This window comes from Mixophyes fleayi, chromosome 9 (assembly GCF_038048845.1).
Source record: "Mixophyes fleayi isolate aMixFle1 chromosome 9, aMixFle1.hap1, whole genome shotgun sequence".
Taxonomy (NCBI): Eukaryota; Metazoa; Chordata; class Amphibia; order Anura; family Limnodynastidae; genus Mixophyes; species Mixophyes fleayi.
The window spans coordinates 113,655,776-113,679,309 of NC_134410.1; the positions used below are offsets into that span (position 1 = coordinate 113,655,776).

Here is a 23,534-nt window from a genome sequence, read left to right on the forward strand (position 1 = left end):
TTAGTGTTCACTGTAGCTGAGCTGTGTTCCATACACCCGTGGATCTTAAAGTGGAAACAGATTTTGAACAGACCTTGTTTACAAGTTTGAAGTAGTACAGTTTGTCAATGTTTTTCTAACATGTACCCCTGTGTGATGGTTAAGTACCCCCTAATGTGTGCTCTTCTATACCTATCCCAAAATGTGTATATAAATTCAATGTACCCTTTTACTCTGTGTAAGTGTTGGAAACGCATATCACATTTGAGTAATGATGCCAATCAAAAATTGGCATCTAAAAGGGGTAGAGCTTCACCCTGATTGGCTGTGGCCTAATAAGAAATGAGTGGGATTAGGCAGCTGGGATGATTGGCTTGGACAGAAGGGGTCTGATTCATTAAGGGACGTAAACAGCGATTTTGTCCATGCAATCCGCAGAATTACTCTGCACAAGTCCAGAACTGGCTAATGCGCCACAGAACGCAGCCACGGTCAATTCATCTTTCTGCACAAAGAACACTTACTACAGCCTACGGTTTCTGGGAGGGGATGGGGTGGGGAAGGGGCGTTTGCACGTAGTCAATGTACCGTAAGGGCGTGCTAAGCTGGAGTGCAATCAGCAGTGTCCGATTCAAGCTCTGGGTATCTGAGTTACTTGTTTTTCAGCCGTATCTCTTGCTCCAGCTACAGGACTAGTCTACGTCCTGACTACTAGTGATGACGGCTGTGTATGCAGCTAGAACGTGTGTTCGCAATCGGGAGCAACTGTAAAACTTGTATTATGTACAGTAGACATTAAGATCATTCTTATGAATGTATTTTATGGGGACAAAAATGTTATTTTTCAATATTTTGTTATTAATGACTGTATGATTAACAAGTGAGATTGAATCTTATTTTAATTTTCTGTGCGCTCTTTTGTGACTTTTTATATTCCACATAAGTATTTGACATATCCTGCAGTGTCCTCTCTAGTAGAGCAGATCAGACCTAGACCCATATTCATCACCACACGTATATATTCACATCCGCTCCTTGTTGAATTCAGGCGTACGTGTACCGGCGTTTTAAAACAAAAGCAACTTGCACTCAGCATGCGAGCCTTAATGAATCGGGCCAATAGAGTGTGTGGTCTAATTTGTCCTAATTTTCCAATTGGGAATGTTTGGAGGTAAGACATTATCCACAGAATTTTATATACTTTGACGTGTTTTTATATTCTCCATATATTGTTACTGTTTCTTGTCCGTGTGTGTACCTAACATTAAGGCCTCATACACGTCACACTGAGGAATGATTTCAAAAATGACTCTAGTCTCTCTCTCTCTGTCTGTGTGTGTATGTTAGGGAATTTAGACTGTAAGCTCCTATGGGGCAGGGACTGATGTGAGTGAGTTCTCTGTACAGCGCTGCGGAATTAGTGGCGCTATATAAATAAATGGTGGTGATGATGATGACTCCCATGTATACAACCACTCATTGAACCTTTGGTGAGTGCTCACTCTGCTCGTACAGACACTCACTGTGAATGCAGGGCGTCCTTGGATGTGAGGAAACCACCCCTGTATGAACAGCGAGCGTCGATACATAAAGAGCGTGTTCCCCAAAAGGTTCAGTGAACCCTAATTTCACTGCCTGGTGAAAGCGCCCTCATCTGTAAAAGAGTAATAAAACATTGATCACAAAGAACGACTGTGGTAAACTTCAAATATGTTTAATGTTACTCAAATTGACAGAAATGAGCACAATTTTCTAATAAAATAAATTGCAATATTTAAATATATTCCATTATACACAGCAGTTGTATCGTATCTTGGCAATAGCCTTAGGATAACATTTATGAAAACAATTGTTATATTTTGGTAGCAATTTCACCTGATAGATCAATTAAACGCACTTTCACATCTCGCCCTTTGAAGACAAACTTGAATGATTAATATTCTTCTTCTATCAATAAAGTTTTAAACCTAATTTGATTAATAAAGCGGGTTCCACAGGTCATCTCGCAGTATTTTTTAACCATGTAATACTAATTGCCTTTCCCACATATTCCCCGAGGATGTGTTTTGTGTTGTCGGTGTGCTGAATGGCATCAGCCGGTACCACAACTCGTTCACTAGACCAGTTAGTGCTTCCGGCTTATTTACTAACAAAGTGTAAATGTGCAGTAACCCACGGCAGTGCAATTAGGTCACATTAGACAATAAGAACAAGTATTGGACTGGTTGCTACTGATTTTTGCAGTTTTTTTTATTAACCAATTATCACGGCTTGTGCTGTACATGGGTAGGTATCCCCGGCCAAAACTTTAAAGCTGCACCACCTCCTAGTAAAATATTTTACTATGATGCCCCTCCCACTCCCAGTTTCCGTTCCTCCTCCTGCCCTGGCCTAATACTGGGATGGGGTATGTGAGCTTGGAGACCAATCACAAGCTGCATTCTTTTGAGTGCTGATTGTGATTGGTCCTCCCGCTCTCTCCACCCCCATTTAATGTTGGTAAACTAATTTGATTTGTCGGTGCTGTAATACAATACCGGCAGAATCCTGGGAACAATGGATGCAGGTTGCAGCCCCAGGGAAACTGTCTAGGGGAGGGGGAGCACGTTCGTATAATTCTACATGTAGGTGGAAGTCAAATCTCCTCTTCCTTCCTGGGACACTGCTGTGTATAAAGTTGCAGGAGGTTGGTTTAGAAATTGGCCTATAATCATCATAATTTATTTATATAGCGCCTGCAGATTCCGTAGCGCTTTACAATTGGCAGAACAGGCTACGGCCTCAGTAGTAGTCTGTAGTTAGTTGATGACTGATGACCAAACAAACGGATCTTTGAAGGAAAATAATTCCTTCATTCCACAACTGCAGGAAACTGGAATCACCGCACCGACAATAAAATTCCTGTCTTATCCAAACTGACTTTTTTTTTTTCTAAACACGGGATTGGGCCTCAGCAATGTTCCTTTCTTTTAATGAGCCTAGTGGAATTTAGACTAAAAGAACTGGTTGCTATGGGTTACTGCTCATTGTGGGATTGGAATCCTATTGTTTGGATTATGTTATCAGACTATCCTGGAATCTAGGATTGTGGAGGTTTATCGAGTACTTGCAGAAGTGATCAGGAATGTCGAGATGCTGCTCAAACAATATTTGCATAGTAATGGAGAAGACGCATCCACTGAAGTAGAACTGTAACTTATTTTAGATTTACAATGGGTGTTGGAAAGAGAACACATTGCAGACACAGGCAGGGAGAAGGGTTACATCACATCTGCAGCCAAGCAGTTAATTAGCTGTTGTGTTCAGGCACAGAGGCGGACACAGGTCCAGTCCCAGATATGTTTTATTGCCAGACTGAGGATTTACACTCCAACGGTTTATATAAGGGAGAGTGACCTGCATACAAGGAGACCCGTGTACATGAATGGAAAGGCCGGCTGTTAAGGAGAACCTCGCACTCCCCTCTTCCGCTGGAACTCCAGCTCGTCCACCATCCACACCGCCCCCTTCATGTTCTCCACTCGTACAAAACATTTGTGGAGACTCAGGTTGTGTCGCACGGCATTCTGGGGGGGAAGGGTACAATGAAACAGAGGTTAATGGCAAATTCTGCATTGGCCTTGTGGGGTTTGTGACAGCTCTGCTCTGGCAGATACATTACCAGTCACATGTCCCTGGCCAATCAGAGGACTTGTCAGATGCTAATAGTCAACTGTTTGTTAAGGATTTCAGTAAATGACAACAGAAAGTCAGCAATATGTTTCAGAAAACCATATGCAATGTATCTTTCTTTACATACTGACTAGGCCAGTGTTGGCTAACCTGTGACACACCAGGTGTTTGTGAAACTACAAGTCCCAGCATGCTTTGCCAATATATAGCAGCTTATTGCTGGAAGGGTATGCTGGGACTTGTAGTTTCACAGCACCTGGAGTGTCACAGGTTCGCAAACACTGGACTAGGCATTGCTCATTTTTGTTTAAACTCTCATTAGTAATTTTACAACACTTACTCTTTATACCAACCCTTAATAACACCATCCTCACCAGTCTGATATAATTACTTTATATATTAAAGTATACTTGCCAACTTATGACTCTTTTTCCCTCCGGCCAATCGCGTCATGGGGTCTCCCATCCTGCCCACTTCCCTAGGAAGTGGGTAGCAGGCGGGAGAATGGCCTGCTCTCCTTCGAGTCCGGGAGACCTACCCGGAATTTGGCAGTCTCCCGGACATTCTGGGAGATTGGGCAAGTATGTAATAAAGGAATCCCATTAGGCCAGTCTCTATATAATGTCACCCTTGCTATGCTTTAATCTGTGTTTGAAGCTGACAGTTTAAAGAGGGAGCAGTTTAAAGGACCAATAAACTCTAATATTAAATTGCAAGCCCCCTGGAGAAACCGTTTTCCCCTAACAACCTACTGGTCATTCAGCCATGTGAGCTCGCACACAAATACTTGATAGATTATGTATTTATACTGAAATTTAAAGTTGATATTTGTGTGCTACATGAAAAAACAGTCAGTATTTAACTTATGTGCAAAACAGAAACCTAATTTTCACCCCTTGCATTGTAACATGGTTTTGTCCAGGAAACTTAAATAAGAAACTTCTTAATTTAAGTTCCTTAATGAATCAGGCCTCTAGTAATGACTGGTATTTCGAACTAGTACTCAAAGTATACAGTATTACTAGGGTCTATTCTATAAATCGCGATATTCTGAGAAGGAATGGAAATGTTGGCATCCTTTGTTATAGGATGGTCTTCGCTTATACTCCACATCTCCGTATGCTAATGAATAAATAAATAGAGGGCATGATGTTGTTATTGCTACAATAAGAAGTCACTGTTCTAGAATACAGGTAGTTATCAGTTACATAATATTTTGCGACTGATCCAACCCTCTACGTAAAAAACTAGGACATTGACCTGTCTAAAGAGAATAGAGGAAGGCTACATAAAACATTTGTTTTCCTAAGAAAGCCCTGCACAATATGACTTTGTTAAAGAATTAAAAAGGACCCTTCATACTTCCTAACTAGAAACTTTAATATAATATGGGCAGCACAGTGGCTTAGTGGTTAGCACTTCTGCCTCACACCACTGAGGTCATTAGTTCAATTCCCAACCATGGCCTTATCTGTGTGGAGTTTGTATGTTCTCCTTGTGTTTGCGTGGGTTTCCTCCAGGTGCTCCGGTTTCCTCCCACATTCCAAAAACATACTGGTAGGTTTTTTGGCTGCTATCAAAATTGACCCTAGTCTGTGTGTATGTTAGGGAATTTAGACTGTAAGCTCCAATGGGGCAGGGACTGATGTGAATGAGGTCTCTGTACAGCGCTGCGGAATCAGTGGCACTATATAAATAAATAATGATGAATATGGGGGGGAGGGGGGTATTGTTGCAGCAAAGGCATGTTTAAGAACATTTTCATATCCTTCCACCTCATCTATTTATTCCTGCAGTTATCTCCCAATCAGCTTTAAACATATTTCTAATTTTTACTAAATATATATTTCAATATTGTTATAGATTACCTTCCAAGTGACTTTGTTAAGTCGAAAGAAAGCAAACATTTTTGTAAACCAGTGATAAATTTCATTTAAAGCCAGCTGTTTCTGCGGGGACTCCAGAATTGCCTAGAAAACAACAATTAAAAATAAAAGCTGACAGATGATTTTAAAACGCGTTGTACTCGCCGTCCCTCACCTACCTCTTGGACAGGCCGCCACACAAAGTTCCCCCCTTATTATAGGACCGCCAACACTTGTAGAAGAAGTACATAATAGCTCTTTTGAAATATAGTATTTTGTATTGTGTATATGAAACTTTTTTTAATTAACACTGTTTTTTAATATATTTTTCTAGTAATTTGTTTGTTAGAAAACACAGATATTTTGTGGGACAGAACTGAGTCTATACTGTCTCTATATAGTAAGCCATGTGGTATATGGGGCAGCATGGTGGCTCAGTGGTTAGCACCTCTGCCTTACAGCACTGGGGTCATGAGTTCAATTCCCAACCATGGCCTTATCTGTGAGAAGTTTGTATGTTCTCCCCGTGTTTGCGTGGGTTTCCTCCAGGTGCTCCAGTTTCCACCCACACTTCAAAAACATACTAGTAGGTTAATTGGCTGCTACCAAATTGACCCTTACTTACCCATCGAATGAGAGAAGCGTAGGTAAGTGGTGGTCTAACGTTGTTTGTCTTGTAATATTCAATGCAGTTTGTTCTATCTGTGAACGATAAAACATCATTATTGCACGTAGTAACTTGGCAAATCTAATATTCATGGAAGTTTATTAAAGGGACTTTAACCTCAAACATGTTCTTTGCTTAATTGTGTTTTAACACCACTGTATTTCTATACCGCAAATAATTGTATAAACAATCTCTTGGTTTCCTTGCCGCGCTGCAAATTATATACACTAAATTCATAAACAATTCCCTACATATAAACCATAAAAAATTAAAAAAATTCCAAAGGCAAATAGCAGCTCCTTTATTTTTAAACATCCACACCTGAAATGGAATAATCTAGGATCAAAAAACATAGGGTGATAGGGCACTCATGGTGTAATAATCAATGTACAATCAATAAAACTATTGAAAAAAAGTAGCGTGCATTTTTCAATTGAAGACAAAGCTTATCTGTCAAATGCTCGATGGATGTACTACAGGCAGGATCCTCAGCTCTTACTTGTAATAGCTTTATTATAAAAGGTAGCATAAAAACAGCACTTATCTGAGTCCATGGTGATGTTGACACCAAGGAAGAACATTTAAAGCTGTCCGGATCACCAGGTGAAACTGTTCTACCAATATCAAACTGACAATAAAAAATCACTCTAAAAAATACCAATATCGTGAGGACAAAACCCTACACGTTTTGTGGTATACACAATGTATTCTTTTTATTTTAGGTTATTGTTTTGAAGCAGAAGCATCATCAGCTTGTTTAATTAACTAGGTCAATCAAATTTTACTATCTCCTACACACACTTACATATCTCACTCCCTTCCCACTTACCTGAAGAAGCAGACAGAGGTCTGCGAAACGCGTTGTATCTGTTGTAGAGGAGAAGTATGGCCATTTGTGTTTATTCTTTAATGTGTTCATTTTATATTTGAAATTCTTTGACTAATAATCTGTTGTATTTCTAATTTTTTAATATTTGAATTTTAGATAACAAAATCAATCTGTCTATCAAATTAGTTTTGATTTGTATTAGAAATATATTTCTTATACACAAGTGGACGCACACATGCCAAAGGACATCGGTATAATAAATGTCCAAAGCGTTTTTTGGTTTCTCACGTCATATTGCCCTTAATTATCACACAGTGTGCACTATGGGTATGTTATCTTTTCTTTTGAAGCACAAATGATATAACGAAAAGAGGCAACCCAAGGCACAACGTTTACCAGACGAACTTCACTTGGAACTCTGTGGTTTTCATTACTCAAAAGAACTCTACTAGCCACACGGAGAACACTATTATACTCTTTCTGATTTTACACTAGAGCTCCGGAATAAACTGTTGCCTTAATTAAATGGTTCATAGAAGCAAGGTTGTAGGCTTCTATCTTCCTGGCAGCTATTCTATACCTTTGTCCTTTGGTGCTACTTATTTTATTGTTCTTTGTTATATATTCTGGACCTGACCACGCCCCATGATACCATACCCCGCCTCTGAATGTCACACCCCCAAACTATTGTACTTTACTATTACACCTCAATAAAACTTAGTAGAGGGTAGATAAAGGGATAATAGAAACAGAGAATTTAGTGGCAGAAAAGAACTAACAGGTCCATTTAGTCTGGCCTTTTTATATGTGGGTTTGTTTGTTGTTGTTGTTTTTATGGGGGGTGATTATCCCTTTATATCTTCTAAATAAGTCTTAAAAATAACAATATGCAATTATAGGGAAGCAAAGACAATTAATGGCAACTCTCCTAAGCAGTAGATAAAGTCTAATAACAAGAACATTTTATATATTAATTCCAAGTGGTGTACTATATATATAATGTAAGTGAATGGAATGTGATAGTGTTACAATGAAGGCAGCAGGAGATGTGGCGGTATGACATACCACTGTATACACCTCACTTCTACCACTGTATATACTGTATATATAATGTAAGTGACTGGAATGTGATAGTGTTACAATAAAGGCAGCAGGAGATGTGGCGGTATGACATACCACCGTATACACCCCACTTCTACCACTGTATATACTGTATATATAATGTAAGTGACTGGAATGTGATAGTGTTACAATGAAGGCAGCAGGAGAAGTGGCGGTATGACATATCACCGTATACACCTCCGCTTCCACCACTGTATATACTGTATATATAATGTAAGTGACTGGAATGTGATAGTGTTACAATGAAGGCAGTAGGAGAAGTGACGGTATGACATACCACCGTATACACCTCCGCTTCCACCACTGTATATACTGTATATATAATGTAAGTGACTGGAATGTGATAGTGTTATAATGCAGGCAGTAGGAGAAGTGGCGGTATGACATACCACCGTATACACCCCACTTCTACCACTGTATATACTGTATATATAATGTAAGTGACTGGAATGTGATAGTGTTACAATGAAGGCAGTAGGAGAAGTGGCGGTATGACATATCACTGTATACACCTCCACTTCTACCACTGTATATACTGTATATATAATGTAAGTGACTGGAATGTGATAGTGTTACAATGAAGGCAGTAGGAGAAGTGGCGGTATGACATACCACCGTATACACCCCACTTCTACCACTGTATATACTGTATATATAATGTAAGTTACTGGAATGTGATAGTGTTACAATGAAGGCAGTAGGAGAAGTGGCGGTATGACATACCACCATATACACCTCCGCTTCCACCACTGTATATACTGTATATATAATGTAAGTAACTGGAATGTGATAGTGTTACAATGAAGGCAGCAGGAGATGTGGCGGTATGACATATCACTGTATACACCCCACTTCTACCACTGTATATACTGTATATATAATGTAAGTGAATGGAATGTGATAGTGTTACAATGAAGGCAGTAGGAGAAGTGGCGGTATGACATATCACTGTATACACCTCCACTTCTACCACTGTATATACTGTATATATAATGTAAGTGACTGGAATGTGATAGTGTTACAATGAAGGCAGTAGGAGAAGTGGCGGTATGACATACCACCGTATACACCCCACTTCTACCACTGTATATACTGTATATATAATGTAAGTGACTGGAATGTGATAGTGTTACAATGAAGGCAGCAGGAGAAGTGGCGGTATGACATACCACTGTATACACCCCCACTTCTACCACTGTATATACTGTATATATAATGTAAGTGACTGGAATGTGATAGTGTTACAATGAAGGCAGTAAGAGAAGTGACGGTATGACATATCACCGTATACACCTCCACTTCTACCACTGTATATACTGTATATATAATGTAAGTGACTGGAATGTGATAGTGTTACAATGAAGGCAGTAAGAGAAGTGACGGTATGACATACCACCGTATACACCTCCACTTCTACCACTGTATATACTGTATATATAATGTAAGTGACTGGAATGTGATAGTGTTACAATGAAGGCAGTAGGAGAAGTGGCGGTATGACATATCACTGTATACACCTCCACTTCTACCACTGTATATACTGTATATATAATGTAAGTGACTGGAATGTGATAGTGTTACAATGAAGGCAGTAGGAGAAGTGGCGGTATGACATACCACCGTATACACCCCACTTCTACCACTGTATATACTGTATATATAATGTAAGTGACTGGAATGTGATAGTGTTACAATGAAGGCAGCAGGAGAAGTGGCGGTATGACATACCACTGTATACACCCCCACTTCTACCACTGTATATACTGTATATATAATGTAAGTGACTGGAATGTGATAGTGTTACAATGAAGGCAGTAAGAGAAGTGACGGTATGACATATCACCGTATACACCTCCACTTCTACCACTGTATATACTGTATATATAATGTAAGTGACTGGAATGTGATAGTGTTACAATGAAGGCAGTAAGAGAAGTGACGGTATGACATACCACCGTATACACCCCACTTCTACCACTGTATATACTGTATATATAATGTAAGTGACTGGAATGTGATAGTGTTACAATGAAGGCAGTAAGAGAAGTGACGGTATGACATATCACCATATACACCTCCACTTCTACCACTGTATATACTGTATATATAATGTAAGTGACTGGAATGTGATAGTGTTACAATGAAGGCAGCAGGAGAAGTGACGGTATGACATATCACCATATACACCTCCGCTTCCACCACTGTATATACTGTATATATAATGTAAGTGACTGGAATGTGATAGTGTTACAATGAAGGCAGCAGGAGAAGTGACGGTATGACATATCACCATATACACCTCCGCTTCCACCACTGTATATACTGTATATATAATGTAAGTGACTGGAATGTGATAGTGTTACAATGAAAGCAGCAGGAGATGTGGCGGTATGACATATCACCGTATACACCCCACTTCTACCACTGTATATACTGTATATATAATGTAAGTGACTGGAATGTGATAGTGTTACAATGAAGGCAGCAGGAGAAGTGGCGGTATGACATATCACTGTATACACCTCCACTTCTACCACTGTATATACTGTATATATAATGTAAGTGACTGGAATGTGATAATGTTACAATGAAAGCAGCAGGAGATGTGGCGGTATGACATATCACCGTATACACCCCACTTCTACCACTGTATATACTGTATATATAATGTAAGTGACTGGAATGTGATAGTGTTACAATGAAGGCAGTAGGAGAAGTGGCGGTATGACATATCACCGTATACACCTCCACTTCTACCACTGTATATACTGTATATATAATGTAAGTGACTGGAATGTGATAGTGTTACAATGAAGGCAGCAGGAGAAGTGGCGGTATGACATATCACCGTATACACCTCCGCTTCCACCACTGTATATACTGTATATATAATGTAAGTGACTGGAATGTGATAGTGTTACAATGAAGGCAGTAGGAGAAGTGGCGGTATGACATATCACCGTATACACCTCCACTTCCACCACTGTATATACTGTATATATAATGTAAGTGACTGGAATGTGATAGTGTTACAATGAAGGCAGCAGGAGAAGTGGCGGTATGACATACCACCGTATACACCCCCACTTCCACCACTGTATATACTGTATATATAATGTAAGTAACTGGAATGTGATAGTGTTACAATGAAGGCAGTAGGAGAAGTGACGGTATGACATATCACTGTATACACCTCCGCTTCCACCACTGTATATACTGTATATATAATGTAAGTGACTGGAATGTGATAGTGTTACAATGAAGGCAGTAGGAGAAGTGACGGTATGACATATCACCGTATACACCTCCACTTCCACCACTGTATATACTGTATATATAATGTAAGTGACTGGAATGTGATAGTGTTACAATGAAGGCAGCAGGAGAAGTGGCGGTATGACATACCACCGTATACACCCCCACTTCCACCACTGTATATACTGTATATATAATGTAAGTAACTGGAATGTGATAGTGTTACAATGAAGGCAGTAGGAGAAGTGACGGTATGACATATCACTGTATACACCTCCGCTTCCACCACTGTATATACTGTATATATAATGTAAGTGACTGGAATGTGATAGTGTTATAATGCAGGCAGTAGGAGAAGTGGCGGTATGACATACCACCATATACACCCCACTTCTACCACTGTATATACTGTATATATAATGTAAGTGACTGGAATGTGATAGTGTTACAATAAAGGCAGCAGGAGATGTGGCGGTATGACATACCACCATATACACCTCCGCTTCCACCACTGTATATACTGTATATATAATGTAAGTGACTGGAATGTGATAGTGTTACAATGAAGGCAGTAGGAGAAGTGGCGGTATGACATACCACCATATACACCTCTGCTTCCACCACTGTATATACTGTATATATAATGTAAGTGACTGGAATGTGATAGTGTTACAATGAAGGCAGCAGGAGATGTGGCAGTATGACATATCACCGTATACACCTCCACTTCCACCACTGTATATACTGTATATATAATGTAAGTGACTGGAATGTGATAGTGTTACAATGAAGGCAGCAGGAGAAGTGACGGTATGACATACCACCGTATACACCCCACTTCTACCACTGTATATACTGTATATATAATGTAAGTGACTGGAATGTGATAGTGTTACAATGAAGGCAGTAAGAGAAGTGACGGTATGACATACCACCATATACACCCCCACTTCTACCACTGTATATACTGTATATATAATGTAAGTGACTGGAATGTGATAGTGTTACAATGAAGGCAGCAGGAGATGTGGCGGTATGACATACCACCGTATACACCCCACTTCTACCACTGTATATACTGTATATATAATGTAAGTAACTGGAATGTGATAGTGTTACAATGAAGGCAGCAGGAGAAGTGGCGGTATGACATACCACCGTATACACCTCCGCTTCCACCACTGTATATACTGTATATATAATGTAAGTGACTGGAATGTGATAGTGTTATAATGAAGGCAGCAGGAGAAGTGATGGTATGACATATCACTGTATACACCTCCGCTTCCACCACTGTATATACTGTATATATAATGTAAGTGACTGGAATGTGATAGTGTTATAATGAAGGCAGCAGGAGAAGTGATGGTATGACATATCACTGTATACACCTCCGCTTCCACCACTGTATATACTGTATATATAATGCAAGTGAATGGAATGTGATAGTGTTACAATGAAGGCAGTAGGAGAAGTGACGGTATGACATATCACCGTATACACCTCCGCTTCCACCACTGTATATACTGTATATATAATGTAAGTGACTGGAATGTGATAGTGTTACAATGAAGGCAGCAGGAGAAGTGGCGGTATGACATATCACCGTATACACCTCCACTTCCACCACTGTATATACTGTATATATAATGTAAGTAACTGGAATGTGATAGTGTTACAATGAAGGCAGCAGGAGATGTGGCAGTATGACATATCACTGTATACACCCCACTTCTACCACTGTATATACTGTATATATAATGTAAGTTACTGGAATGTGATAGTGTTACAATGAAGGCAGTAGGAGAAGTGGCGGTATGACATACCACCATATACACCTCCGCTTCCACCACTGTATATACTGTATATATAATGTAAGTGACTGGAATGTGATAGTGTTACAATGAAGGCAGCAGGAGAAGTGGCGGTATGACATATCACCGTATACACCTCCACTTCCACCACTGTATATACTGTATATATAATGTAAGTAACTGGAATGTGATAGTGTTACAATGAAGGCAGTAGGAGAAGTGGCGGTATGACATACCACCATATACACCTTCGCTTCCACCACTGTATATACTGTATATATAATGTAAGTGACTGGAATGTGATAGTGTTACAATGAAGGCAGCAGGAGAAGTGGCGGTATGACATATCACCGTATACACCTCCACTTCCACCACTGTATATACTGTATATATAATGTAAGTAACTGGAATGTGATAGTGTTACAATGAAGGCAGCAGGAGAAGTGACGGTATGACATATCACCGTATACACCTCCGCTTCCACCACTGTATATACTGTATATATAATGTAAGTGACTGGAATGTGATAGTGTTACAATGAAGGCAGCAGGAGAAGTGGCGGTATGACATATCACCGTATACACCTCCACTTCCACCACTGTATATACTGTATATATAATGTAAGTGACTGGAATGTGATAGTGTTACAATGAAGGCAGCAGGAGAAGTGGCGGTATGACATATCACTGTATACACCTCCACTTCCACCACTGTATATACTGTATATATAATGTAAGTGACTGGAATGTGATAGTGTTACAATGAAGGCAGCAGGAGAAGTGGCAGTATGACATACCACTGTATACACCCCCACTTCTACCACTGTATATACTGTATATATAATGTAAGTGACTGGAATGTGATAGTGTTACAATGAAGGCAGCAGGAGAAGTGGCGGTATGACATACCACTGTATACACCCCCACTTCTACCACTGTATATACTGTATATATAATGTAAGTGACTGGAATGTGATAGTGTTACAATGAAGGCAGCAGGAGAAGTGGCGGTATGACATATCACCGTATACACCTCCGCTTCCACCACTGTTCATTCCTTAATGATTAAATTAGACAAACACAAAGGGAGAATAAAAATAATAAAATAGGGATTAGAATTTATTTAAATGGATAATATTACAATGTACTGTAAGCAAGCTAGTTACAATTGTTTAACTGATAACTCCTGTCCTGCATTGTAATAGTTAATGCTGATGTCACATCAGTAACCTGATCTCTAGAAGTTATTTTAACCCCTTCTCCTCCTGAAATGTAACAACACATCCTTCCTAAACTGGATATCGCCCGTCATAATTAAATGACCACAGAACTAAACACTTTTACTGATTCCCCTTGAAAAGAACAACGAGGAGACAGGTGCATTTATTTACAGAAATGTATTTAAATGCAAATGACTATATTATAAACAGATATCACACATTTTCCATAGAGGAAAATTAATTAAATGTAATAAAGGTGGTCTTGTAACTCATGTTCGCCACAATGATTATCTAATACATCCCGAGTCTGCTTCCCAATTACCGGGAGAGACAAAGACACAGTGATCTAATTGTAGATAACAAGCATTTGGCTCAGTTATCTCTGTCTGATAATTGGCTGTCTTTATAACCGAGATAGGGTCTCTTCTTATCCAAAAGGTTTGTGAATGCTCTTACAAATTAGCATATGCTAATGCCAGTCTTACAGGGGACTAATCCATTTACATGGCGACCCATTGAGCTAATACTTGTTCGTCACACACGGTTTATCTCACCGCAGTCTGGGTAACGTTAAGTCTAATGTGTTGCTCATTATCATTCCGCACAGACAACTCTATTAGTTTTTAGTCCATTCTGCAGACACCATGGTCTATTACTTTTATTGACTGATTCATATCTTTTAAAGCAACACTAACCCCATTTGTAAGGCTTTTCCGTATGCTTTATCTAACAGGACATGCAAAGAAATATATCTATATAAACATCTGTAGATAAAGGCTTTCTGTACTTATACCAAAATGCCTGCTATAAACAGCAATTAAACAGCCTATTCTATTATTAATTTTGGCCCTGCCCCCAGTGTCGAAAATTATGTTTTGATGCGGGGGCAGGGCCAAAATTATGCGATTCACAGCGAATCGCATTATTTTGGCCGGGTATTTGCCGGATGCGGGAGACTTGCCTGCTCTCCCAGGAATCCGGGAAACCGACCTGGAATTCGGGAGTCTCCTGGACATTCCGGTAGAGTTGGCAAGTATGATATAACGTCAAACAATACGATGTGCTTTGGAGCAATAATCGCTCATCGCTGGAGCATACACACCGATACAATATCGGACAATAACAGTTGTTTATCGTGTGATTGACCCGATAATCAGGTGAAAAACCTGTAGTGTGTACCCAGCTTAAGCAGCATCCAGAAAAAAAAATTGTTTTTAAAGTTACTTACTACTTGTTAATGGAAACTAAAATAAAATCTGTGGTATACAACCTTATACACCCCTACTTTGATGGTGGTCAAAGTAGGGGAGAGGGAGAGAGATTTGTCCTCACCATATTGAGAAAAATGTGGCCATAGGGGAAACACGTGTGGACCAGACTTCTTGTCACTAAAAATATTGACTTTCAAAGTCTCACATAATAAAGGACTATAATACATATAATATATGGCGTTAGATGTAGTTATATATCGATGGGTCTGTATAGGTCAGTGTTGGCTAACCTCTGACACTCCAGGTGTTGTGAAACTACAAGTCCCAGCAAGCTTGGTAGACTTGTAGTTTCACAACACCTGGAATGTCACAGGTTAGCCAACACTGGTATAGGCTGTTGTTTTGGGGGGGGAGGGGGGAAGGAAGTATTATTGTGAATGCCAGATCCTCTATTATAAGGCTTTTTTCACAAAGAAAACCTGACCCAAAGATTTACAAAACATGTATTTGCTTTCAGGTATCTAATAAGAGTACATATCATTTCAATTGTCTAATAGGGCAAGCGAAAGAAAATATAATTATGATGACTCATTTTGCAACAGTCATATGTTAAAGTGCCAACACAATGCAAAACAAAACCAAGATAAAAATCAGTGTGCGGTAATGACAGATTGATCCTGTGCATGCGCTGGTGGTAGATAGGTAGATAGATAAGGGGCTAGAAATCAGGATACTGGTTAGTTATCTGTACATCTGAGCTTAGTAGGCCAAGGAACGCTATAACCCAGCCCAGGACTTGCTACTACAATAATGAGAACTTTATTCTTTTAACTGTTTGAAGCATTTATCTGCTGATTTTGAGTGTATTGTACACAGAATAACTCTGCACATGCCCAGAACAGACATATACAGCAGACAAACAGAGAGACAAGGACGTGTACGCAAGCAATGTTCATACGATAGTGACAGCAAGGAGCACTTACTACAGATTGCCACTTTGGTGGAGTGGACTGGGCGGGGAAGGGGGCTTTTGCCGTACTCTATGTACAAAAGGGGCGTGCTAAACTCGAGCGCATGCTGCCACGTGTGAATCAAGCCCTGCACACGTCAAAGTTATTTGTGTTTTTGCCATATCTCTTGCACCAGCTCTGGGGCTAGTCTAAGGCCTAGATTTACTAAACTGCGGGTTTGAAAGAGTAGAGATGTTGCCTATAGCAACCAATCAGATTCTAGCTGTCATTTTGTAGAATGTGCTAAATAAAAGATAACTAGAATCTTATTGGTTGCCATGGGCAACATCTCCACTCTTTCAAACCCGCAGATTAGTAAATATACCCCTATGTCTCGATCAGTAATGGGGACAGTCTCGTATACATCCTGTAACATGATTTTGCAGTTACGAGCAACTGTAAAATGTATTTGTATGTTCAGTAGACGTTAACAGCATTCTAATAAATGTATTTCTTGGGGGGAAAAACACTTTTTCTTTTTCACTGTTTTATCATTAATGTCTTTATTGTTACTAGGTAACATTCATTTTAGAATTTTTTTTAAACTCCTGTGCGTTCTTTTGAGAATTTATAATCCACCCAGGGATTGGACGTATCCTGCAGCGTCTTGAGCACAGAAGACATACATCCGAATTGACCAGTGCACGTATCTTGAGATCCGTTCCTTGATTAATTCGGGAGTCCGGAACTCAAGGACACGTGTGTAGAATACGGAGCATTCAGAATACATGTCCTAATGAATCAGGGCCAGGAAGCGTGACAGGGAAGAGTATTCTGAAACCTTCAATCTCAGGATGTAAAAATCACCAAGGGCTAGATTTACTAAACTGCGAGATTGAAAAAGTGGAGATGTTGCCAACCAATCAGATTCTAGCTGTCATTTTGTAGAATGTACTAAATAAATTATATCTAGAATCTGATTGGTTGCTATAGGCAACATCTCCACTCTTTCAAACTCGCAGTTTAGTAAATATACCCCCAAGTGTTTACTGAACACGACCCAGCTGCCTGGTACACATGATAATTTTGGAACAAATACACTAAGCACCATTAGTGTCTATAAAAAACATCATATAGGCCACTGACACCAGACTGACACCAATAAAGTGTATAATAAATGAAGATACAAACTATCAAATATATTGATGCTGCTGCCCTCCCACAGATGTCTTCTCAAGGCCAGGACAGTCTCCGGGAGTTCTTTTTGCAGTGGGGTAGAGATCTCCAGACTAGGCAAGGCGGAAGCTCCGGGATGGTGAGATTGTTGTAGAACGCGGCTGCGCTCCCGCTGCTTCTGTACAAGAGTAAAAGACAAGTGTTGACGTACCACATAACACAGACACCTGAGATTAGTAAATAATGTCAGGCGTCCGCTCACTTACAGAACTATGACCTGGGCCCAGTTTTCCTGTCATCAAGCTTTGCATCTCATGAAGTCTATATTTCTCTACCGCAAGCTATAATAATGAAAAAATGGACAAAGACATTATCACAAATAATGGTCTCCAGATCTACCATCAGGAATCTATTCTGTGGATTCAACACTGTTTCTGTAACCATGTACAGTATATACAAACTGTCAACCTCATTCCTACTACAATCCCAAATATTCCTGAGGAAGCTACAAGAGACAAATATTGCTACTTGTTTCAGTATAAAGGAGATGGCAAAATACAGACATAACATTCAAAGAAATGCCTCTTAATACTGTAGTTACATAGTGACATTTAGAAGGGATTGGAGGAGGAGTATAAGTGAAGGTGGCATCCGATTGGATAGGAGTCACAGACAACCAATCAGGTGTTCCCCTCTTGAATTTCACTATGCAGCTTCAAATTTCCATATATTTTAGATATCGAAGTATCAATTTCAACGAAGCAAGAAATTATTATATTGAATCCCAATAATTTGTTAGCACACTCATACTCTCTCTTTGTATAGCCATTCCAGGTTAATAGGCACATTACTGAGCAGGAAGTAAAAGCATACACATTACTGGTTACAAAGTTTCAGGAAAGATAGAATCTACACCCCCCCAGGCAGTGAATTTGGATGGTCCTAGGGTTTTCCAATCCAACACAAGCATGGTAAATACTGACCAGCAATAAAGTATGAGGTTTGACTATATATTAATGAGTGTAGGGTATATATTATATTTACTACAAATGTCTCTGTAGTAACTGGGATGAGTAATTTAATTTGTGTTGTAGTGTACAGGTGAAAGAAAAAAGGGCCACACCTTAAGTATTGCCTAGGGCCCGAGTAAGGCTGGGTACACTCTACAGTGTTCTCAGCCGATTGTTGAGAAAATCATATGCTAAACGACTGTTTGGCTCGATGGTGGATTAGTGTGTACGCTCCATAGATGAACGGTTATCGTTTCAAAGCTCATTGTATTGTTTCATATCAGGACTTTCATTTGTTGGTAAAATCGTTAACGATATCACATCTGGAGAAATTTTCTGTAGTGTGTACCCAGCTTAAGGGCTAGATTTACTAAACTGCGGGTTTGAAAAAGTGGAGATGTTGCCTATAGCAACCAATCAGATTCTAGCTGTCATTTATTTAGTGCATTCTACAAAATGACAGCTAGAAGCTGATTGGTTGCTATAGGCAACACCTCCACTTTTTCAAACCCGCAGTTTAGTAAATATAGAACTAAGTCTTAATTCTCCACTGTCATCAACTATTGGCAAGGCTTATACTATTGGCAAGGCAAGGGTAAGTATGCTCTTTAGTTTGGTTACAACTCTCAGTCACTCTGGGCTATGTAACCAAAATGCACAGGATAGGTGTTGGGTAAAGCCTACTATGAATACAAGAGTAAGTGAAATAATACAGCTGTATATAAATTTGGGTCTCTCACCTGCTCTTCCAGACTGTGCACCACCTCCGTCTGGATGAGGCATTGCACTGTGCTTTTGTCATCCAAGTGATGGTTATAGTACAAGTGCCTGCATATGAAAACATTAGATTATCAAATATTTTATAAGGGGTTGTATTAAAGGGTGTTTTCCACCTTAAATATGAATATTACTAAATCCCCTCTCCTCCCAATAAGAGTACTTTCCCTGGGGCCCCTCACCGTTTGCGGTATTTAGCCGTAACAATACCTATGGCGTAGTTCCAACAAGGTGTTTTAGATACACGTCCCATTCTAATAGTCTCTTATATAATTTGGGAAGTTCTCATACCTGAGAAAGTGCCGATGATCTGCAAATGTCTTCTCACAATGCGGAAACTTACAGGTACTGCCGTATTGTACAGCGTGGACGAGATCAGTGCTTCAGGGAAGAACACACAGGGGCAATGAATGAATCACACAGTAGACACAGACTGATGGTTAATGCCCTGGCATTGGGGACATAAAGGCTGCAACGTAGATAATTACAGCAAAAGTGACTTTGAGAGGAAACAAACAAAAGTTTGAGTCTCATCCTCCAAGGTTTTCCCTGGATATCTTGCACAGTGCAGCTAGCAACAAAAAGTTATCAAAAAGACAAAGGTTAAGAAAAGCATTGTAAATCTGATTCTCTGCACCCCAGTACACACAGCTGACACAGGCTAGTACTGCTTTGGTCCTGGCCGGTAAATACTGCCCTGCCTGTAATCCTCAGTAGCACGGCACAAAGGATTGGTACAAGTCTTCCACTCTAATGGCCATCGTGGGACCAGACACTAAGGTCTATTCATTAGGCAATCTGTTGGGATGCATGGGCGTATGAAACAAAAGGGTAATGAGAACCATTATAACCCCTTCCCATCATATCCCGTTCCCATCGTATCCCCTTCCCATCATATCCCCTTCCCATCATTTTCCCTTCCCATCATATACCCTTCCCATCATTTCCCCTTCCCATCATTTCCCCTTCCCATCATATCCCCTTCCAATCATATACCCTTCCCATCATTTCCCCTTCCCATCATATACCCTTCCCATCATATCCCCTTCCCATCATATCCCATTCCCATCATATCCCCTTCCTATCATTTCCCCTTCTCATCATTTCCCCTTCCCATCATATACCCTTCCCATCGTATCACCTTCCTATCATTTCCCCTTCTCATCATTTCCCCTTCCCATCATATACCCTTCCCATCGTATCCCATTCCCATCGTATCCCTTTCCCATCGTATCCCATTCACATCGTATCCCCTTCCCATCGTATCCCCTTCTCATTGTTTCCCCTTCCCATCATATCCCCTTCCCATCATATCCCCTTCCCATCATATCCCCATCCCATCATTTCCCCATCCCATCATATCCCCTTCCCATCATTTCCCCTTCCCATCATATCACCTTCCCATCATTTCCCCTTCCCATCGTATCCCATTCCCATCGTATCCCCTTCCCATCGTATCCCCTTCCCATCATATACCCTTCCCATCATTTCCCCTTCCCATCATATACCCTTCCCATCATATCCCCTTCCCATCATATCCCATTCCCATCATATACCCTTCCCATCATATCCCCTTCCCATCATATCCCATTCACATCATATCCCCTTCCTATCATTTTCCCTTCTCATCATTTCCCCTTCCCATCATATACCCTTCCCATCGTATCACCTTCCTATCATTTCCCCTTCTCATCATTTTCCCTTCCCATCATATACCCTTCCCATCGTATCACCTTCCCATCGTATCACCTTCCCATCGTATCCCCTTCCCATCGTATCCCCTTCCCATTGTATCCCCTTCCCATCGTATCCCATTCCCATCGTATCCCCTTCCCATCGTATCCCATTCCCATCGTATCCCCTTCCCATCGTATCCCATTCACATCGTATCCCCTTCCCATCGTATCCCCTTCTCATTGTTTCCCCTTCCCATCATATCCCCTTCCCATCATATCCCCTTCCCATCATATCCCCATCCCATCATTTCCCCATCCCATCATTTCCCCATCCCATCATATCCCCTTCCCATCATTTCCCCTTCCCATCATATCACCTTCCCATCATTTCCCCTTCCCATCGTATCCCATTCCCATCGTATCCCCTTCCCATCATATCCCCTTCCCATCGTATCCCCTTCTCATCATTTACCCTTCCCATCATATCACCTTCCCATCATTTCCCCATCCCATCATTTCCCCTCCCCATCATTTCCCCATCACATCATTTCCCCTTCCCATAATGTCTCCTTCCCATCATATCCCCTTCCCATCATTTCCCCTTCCCATCATTTCCCATCGTATACCATTTCCATCATATCGCCTTCCACCATTTCCCCTTCCCATCTTATCCCCTTCCCATCATATCCCCTCCCCATCATATCCCCTTCCCACCATGTCCCCTTCCCACCATGTCCCCTTCCCACCATGTCCCCTCCTCATCATATCTCCTCCCATCATATCCCCTTCCCATCATTTCCCTTCGGCATTATATCTCCTTCCCATCATTTCCCCTTCGGTCGGCAGTTACATGGATATCTGGGGAGTTGTTGCATTGGTACTAAAGTCTCCAACTTTTCTGTAAGGCATGTACTCTACCATTATATAGGCTGGATAGGTCCTCCTAAGTGTATCACATTATAATACATTTTGTTATATATATTTGGTTCACTCATTCATTTATCTTACTGCTAACACGTTACCACTTTATTTGAGGTTTTACAACAACAGAGTTCTGTCTTTCTCAGCCACTATAATGGTGATAACATCTACTGACCCGTCCTTGTCCTGACCATCACCAGAGGACTTCTTATGGGACTTCTCGGAGTTTGGGGACTGCTCTTGTACATACGCAGACACTGTACTTTTCTTGCTGACAGCATCCTCTTCAGCTTTTCCAAAATGTGATCCGTGTTGGACCCAGCCCAGGCCGGCGTGATTAAGCCCTGTGACAGCATAATCAGGTAGAGAACACGTTATCAGGGTCAGACTTGTACAGAGCGAAAGTCGAGGGAGGATCAAAGATTTCACACATTTTGGGTGTGTAAGTCCTGATTTAATTCACTTGACATGTACTCACCTCAGGGCTTGTCTTTTGTACTATCTTAATTAAACAACCTCCATATAGGTAGTCTCTGCAGTGATTTTTCCATTCAAACATAAATCTTTCTTTAAGTGGAATTCTTTTAAAGGGGAGCTAACATATAAAATAATAATATCATTCCCTAGACTCCAGTAGCAGAACATTGAATATACAATCTAGGGAGCACAACCGTTCCTGAGTTGTAGTCAGTTATTATTTAATCAGGTCTCATTGCTCGGCCAATGGAGACAACTTCCTAAATCTGGCATCACAATGGATCATACCGAACAAATGAGATTTCATTACTCAGGATGGAAAAATGAAGTTGGTAGTGACTCCCTTTCCCCTACTGACATAAGTGTAAGGGGCACGGATAACCTGGGAGTGTTAAGTTCCTGTATACAGTACATAGCAATGACCTGACAAAAGCACTGTTAAAATATTATTTTAAATAATCTTTTTTTTGTGATTTATACAATATAACGCAAGGTCACAATGTATTATCACAGTATTACTACACAGAACAAGGTCTACAATGTACAACATTGTTCAATATAAGTGTTTGCCAAGGAACACTGGTGAGACATATTGTCCACTAATATTTCCTCAATTATAGGTTGCCTCATTATTACCATAACATCACCACTTAGGGGAATATTTACTAAACTGTGGGTTTGAAAAAGTGGAGATGTTGCCTATATCAACCAATCAGATTCTAGCTGTTATTTTGTAGACTGTACTGAATAAATGATAACTAGAATCTGATTGGTTGCTATAGGAAACATCTCCACTTTTTCAAACCCGCAGTTTAGTAAATCTACCCCTAAGACTACAAAAGCATTACGCTAGTTCAACTTGTTTTCAAATTGCAGACAAAGAGAATTTTGTAGTGTCCGGGCCATCACTGGTT

At 40.3% G+C, this 23,534-nt stretch overlaps 1 protein-coding gene across 4 annotated transcripts in view; it reads right to left on the bottom strand.

Annotated features, from left to right (window-relative positions):
* Window positions 1-1,697: 1,697 nt before the first annotated feature.
* Window positions 1,698-23,534, bottom strand: part of FOXP3 (forkhead box P3) — a 163,447-nt gene continuing 141,610 nt past the window's right edge. For all 4 annotated transcript variants that reach the window (XM_075185007.1, XM_075185006.1, XM_075185008.1 and 1 more), the window contains 8 exons: window positions 22,319-22,487; window positions 19,838-19,927; window positions 19,510-19,597; window positions 18,026-18,100; window positions 17,775-17,937; window positions 6,142-6,218; window positions 5,520-5,621; window positions 1,698-3,545 (listed from right to left, as the gene is read on the bottom strand). In XM_075185007.1, the coding sequence (XP_075041108.1) occupies window positions 3,420-3,545; window positions 5,520-5,621; window positions 6,142-6,218; window positions 17,775-17,937; window positions 18,026-18,100; window positions 19,510-19,597; window positions 19,838-19,927; window positions 22,319-22,487 (890 nt within the window). In that variant the 3' untranslated portion in view covers window positions 1,698-3,419. The remainder of the gene's footprint in view (window positions 3,546-5,519; window positions 5,622-6,141; window positions 6,219-17,774; window positions 17,938-18,025; window positions 18,101-19,509; window positions 19,598-19,837; window positions 19,928-22,318; window positions 22,488-23,534) is intronic.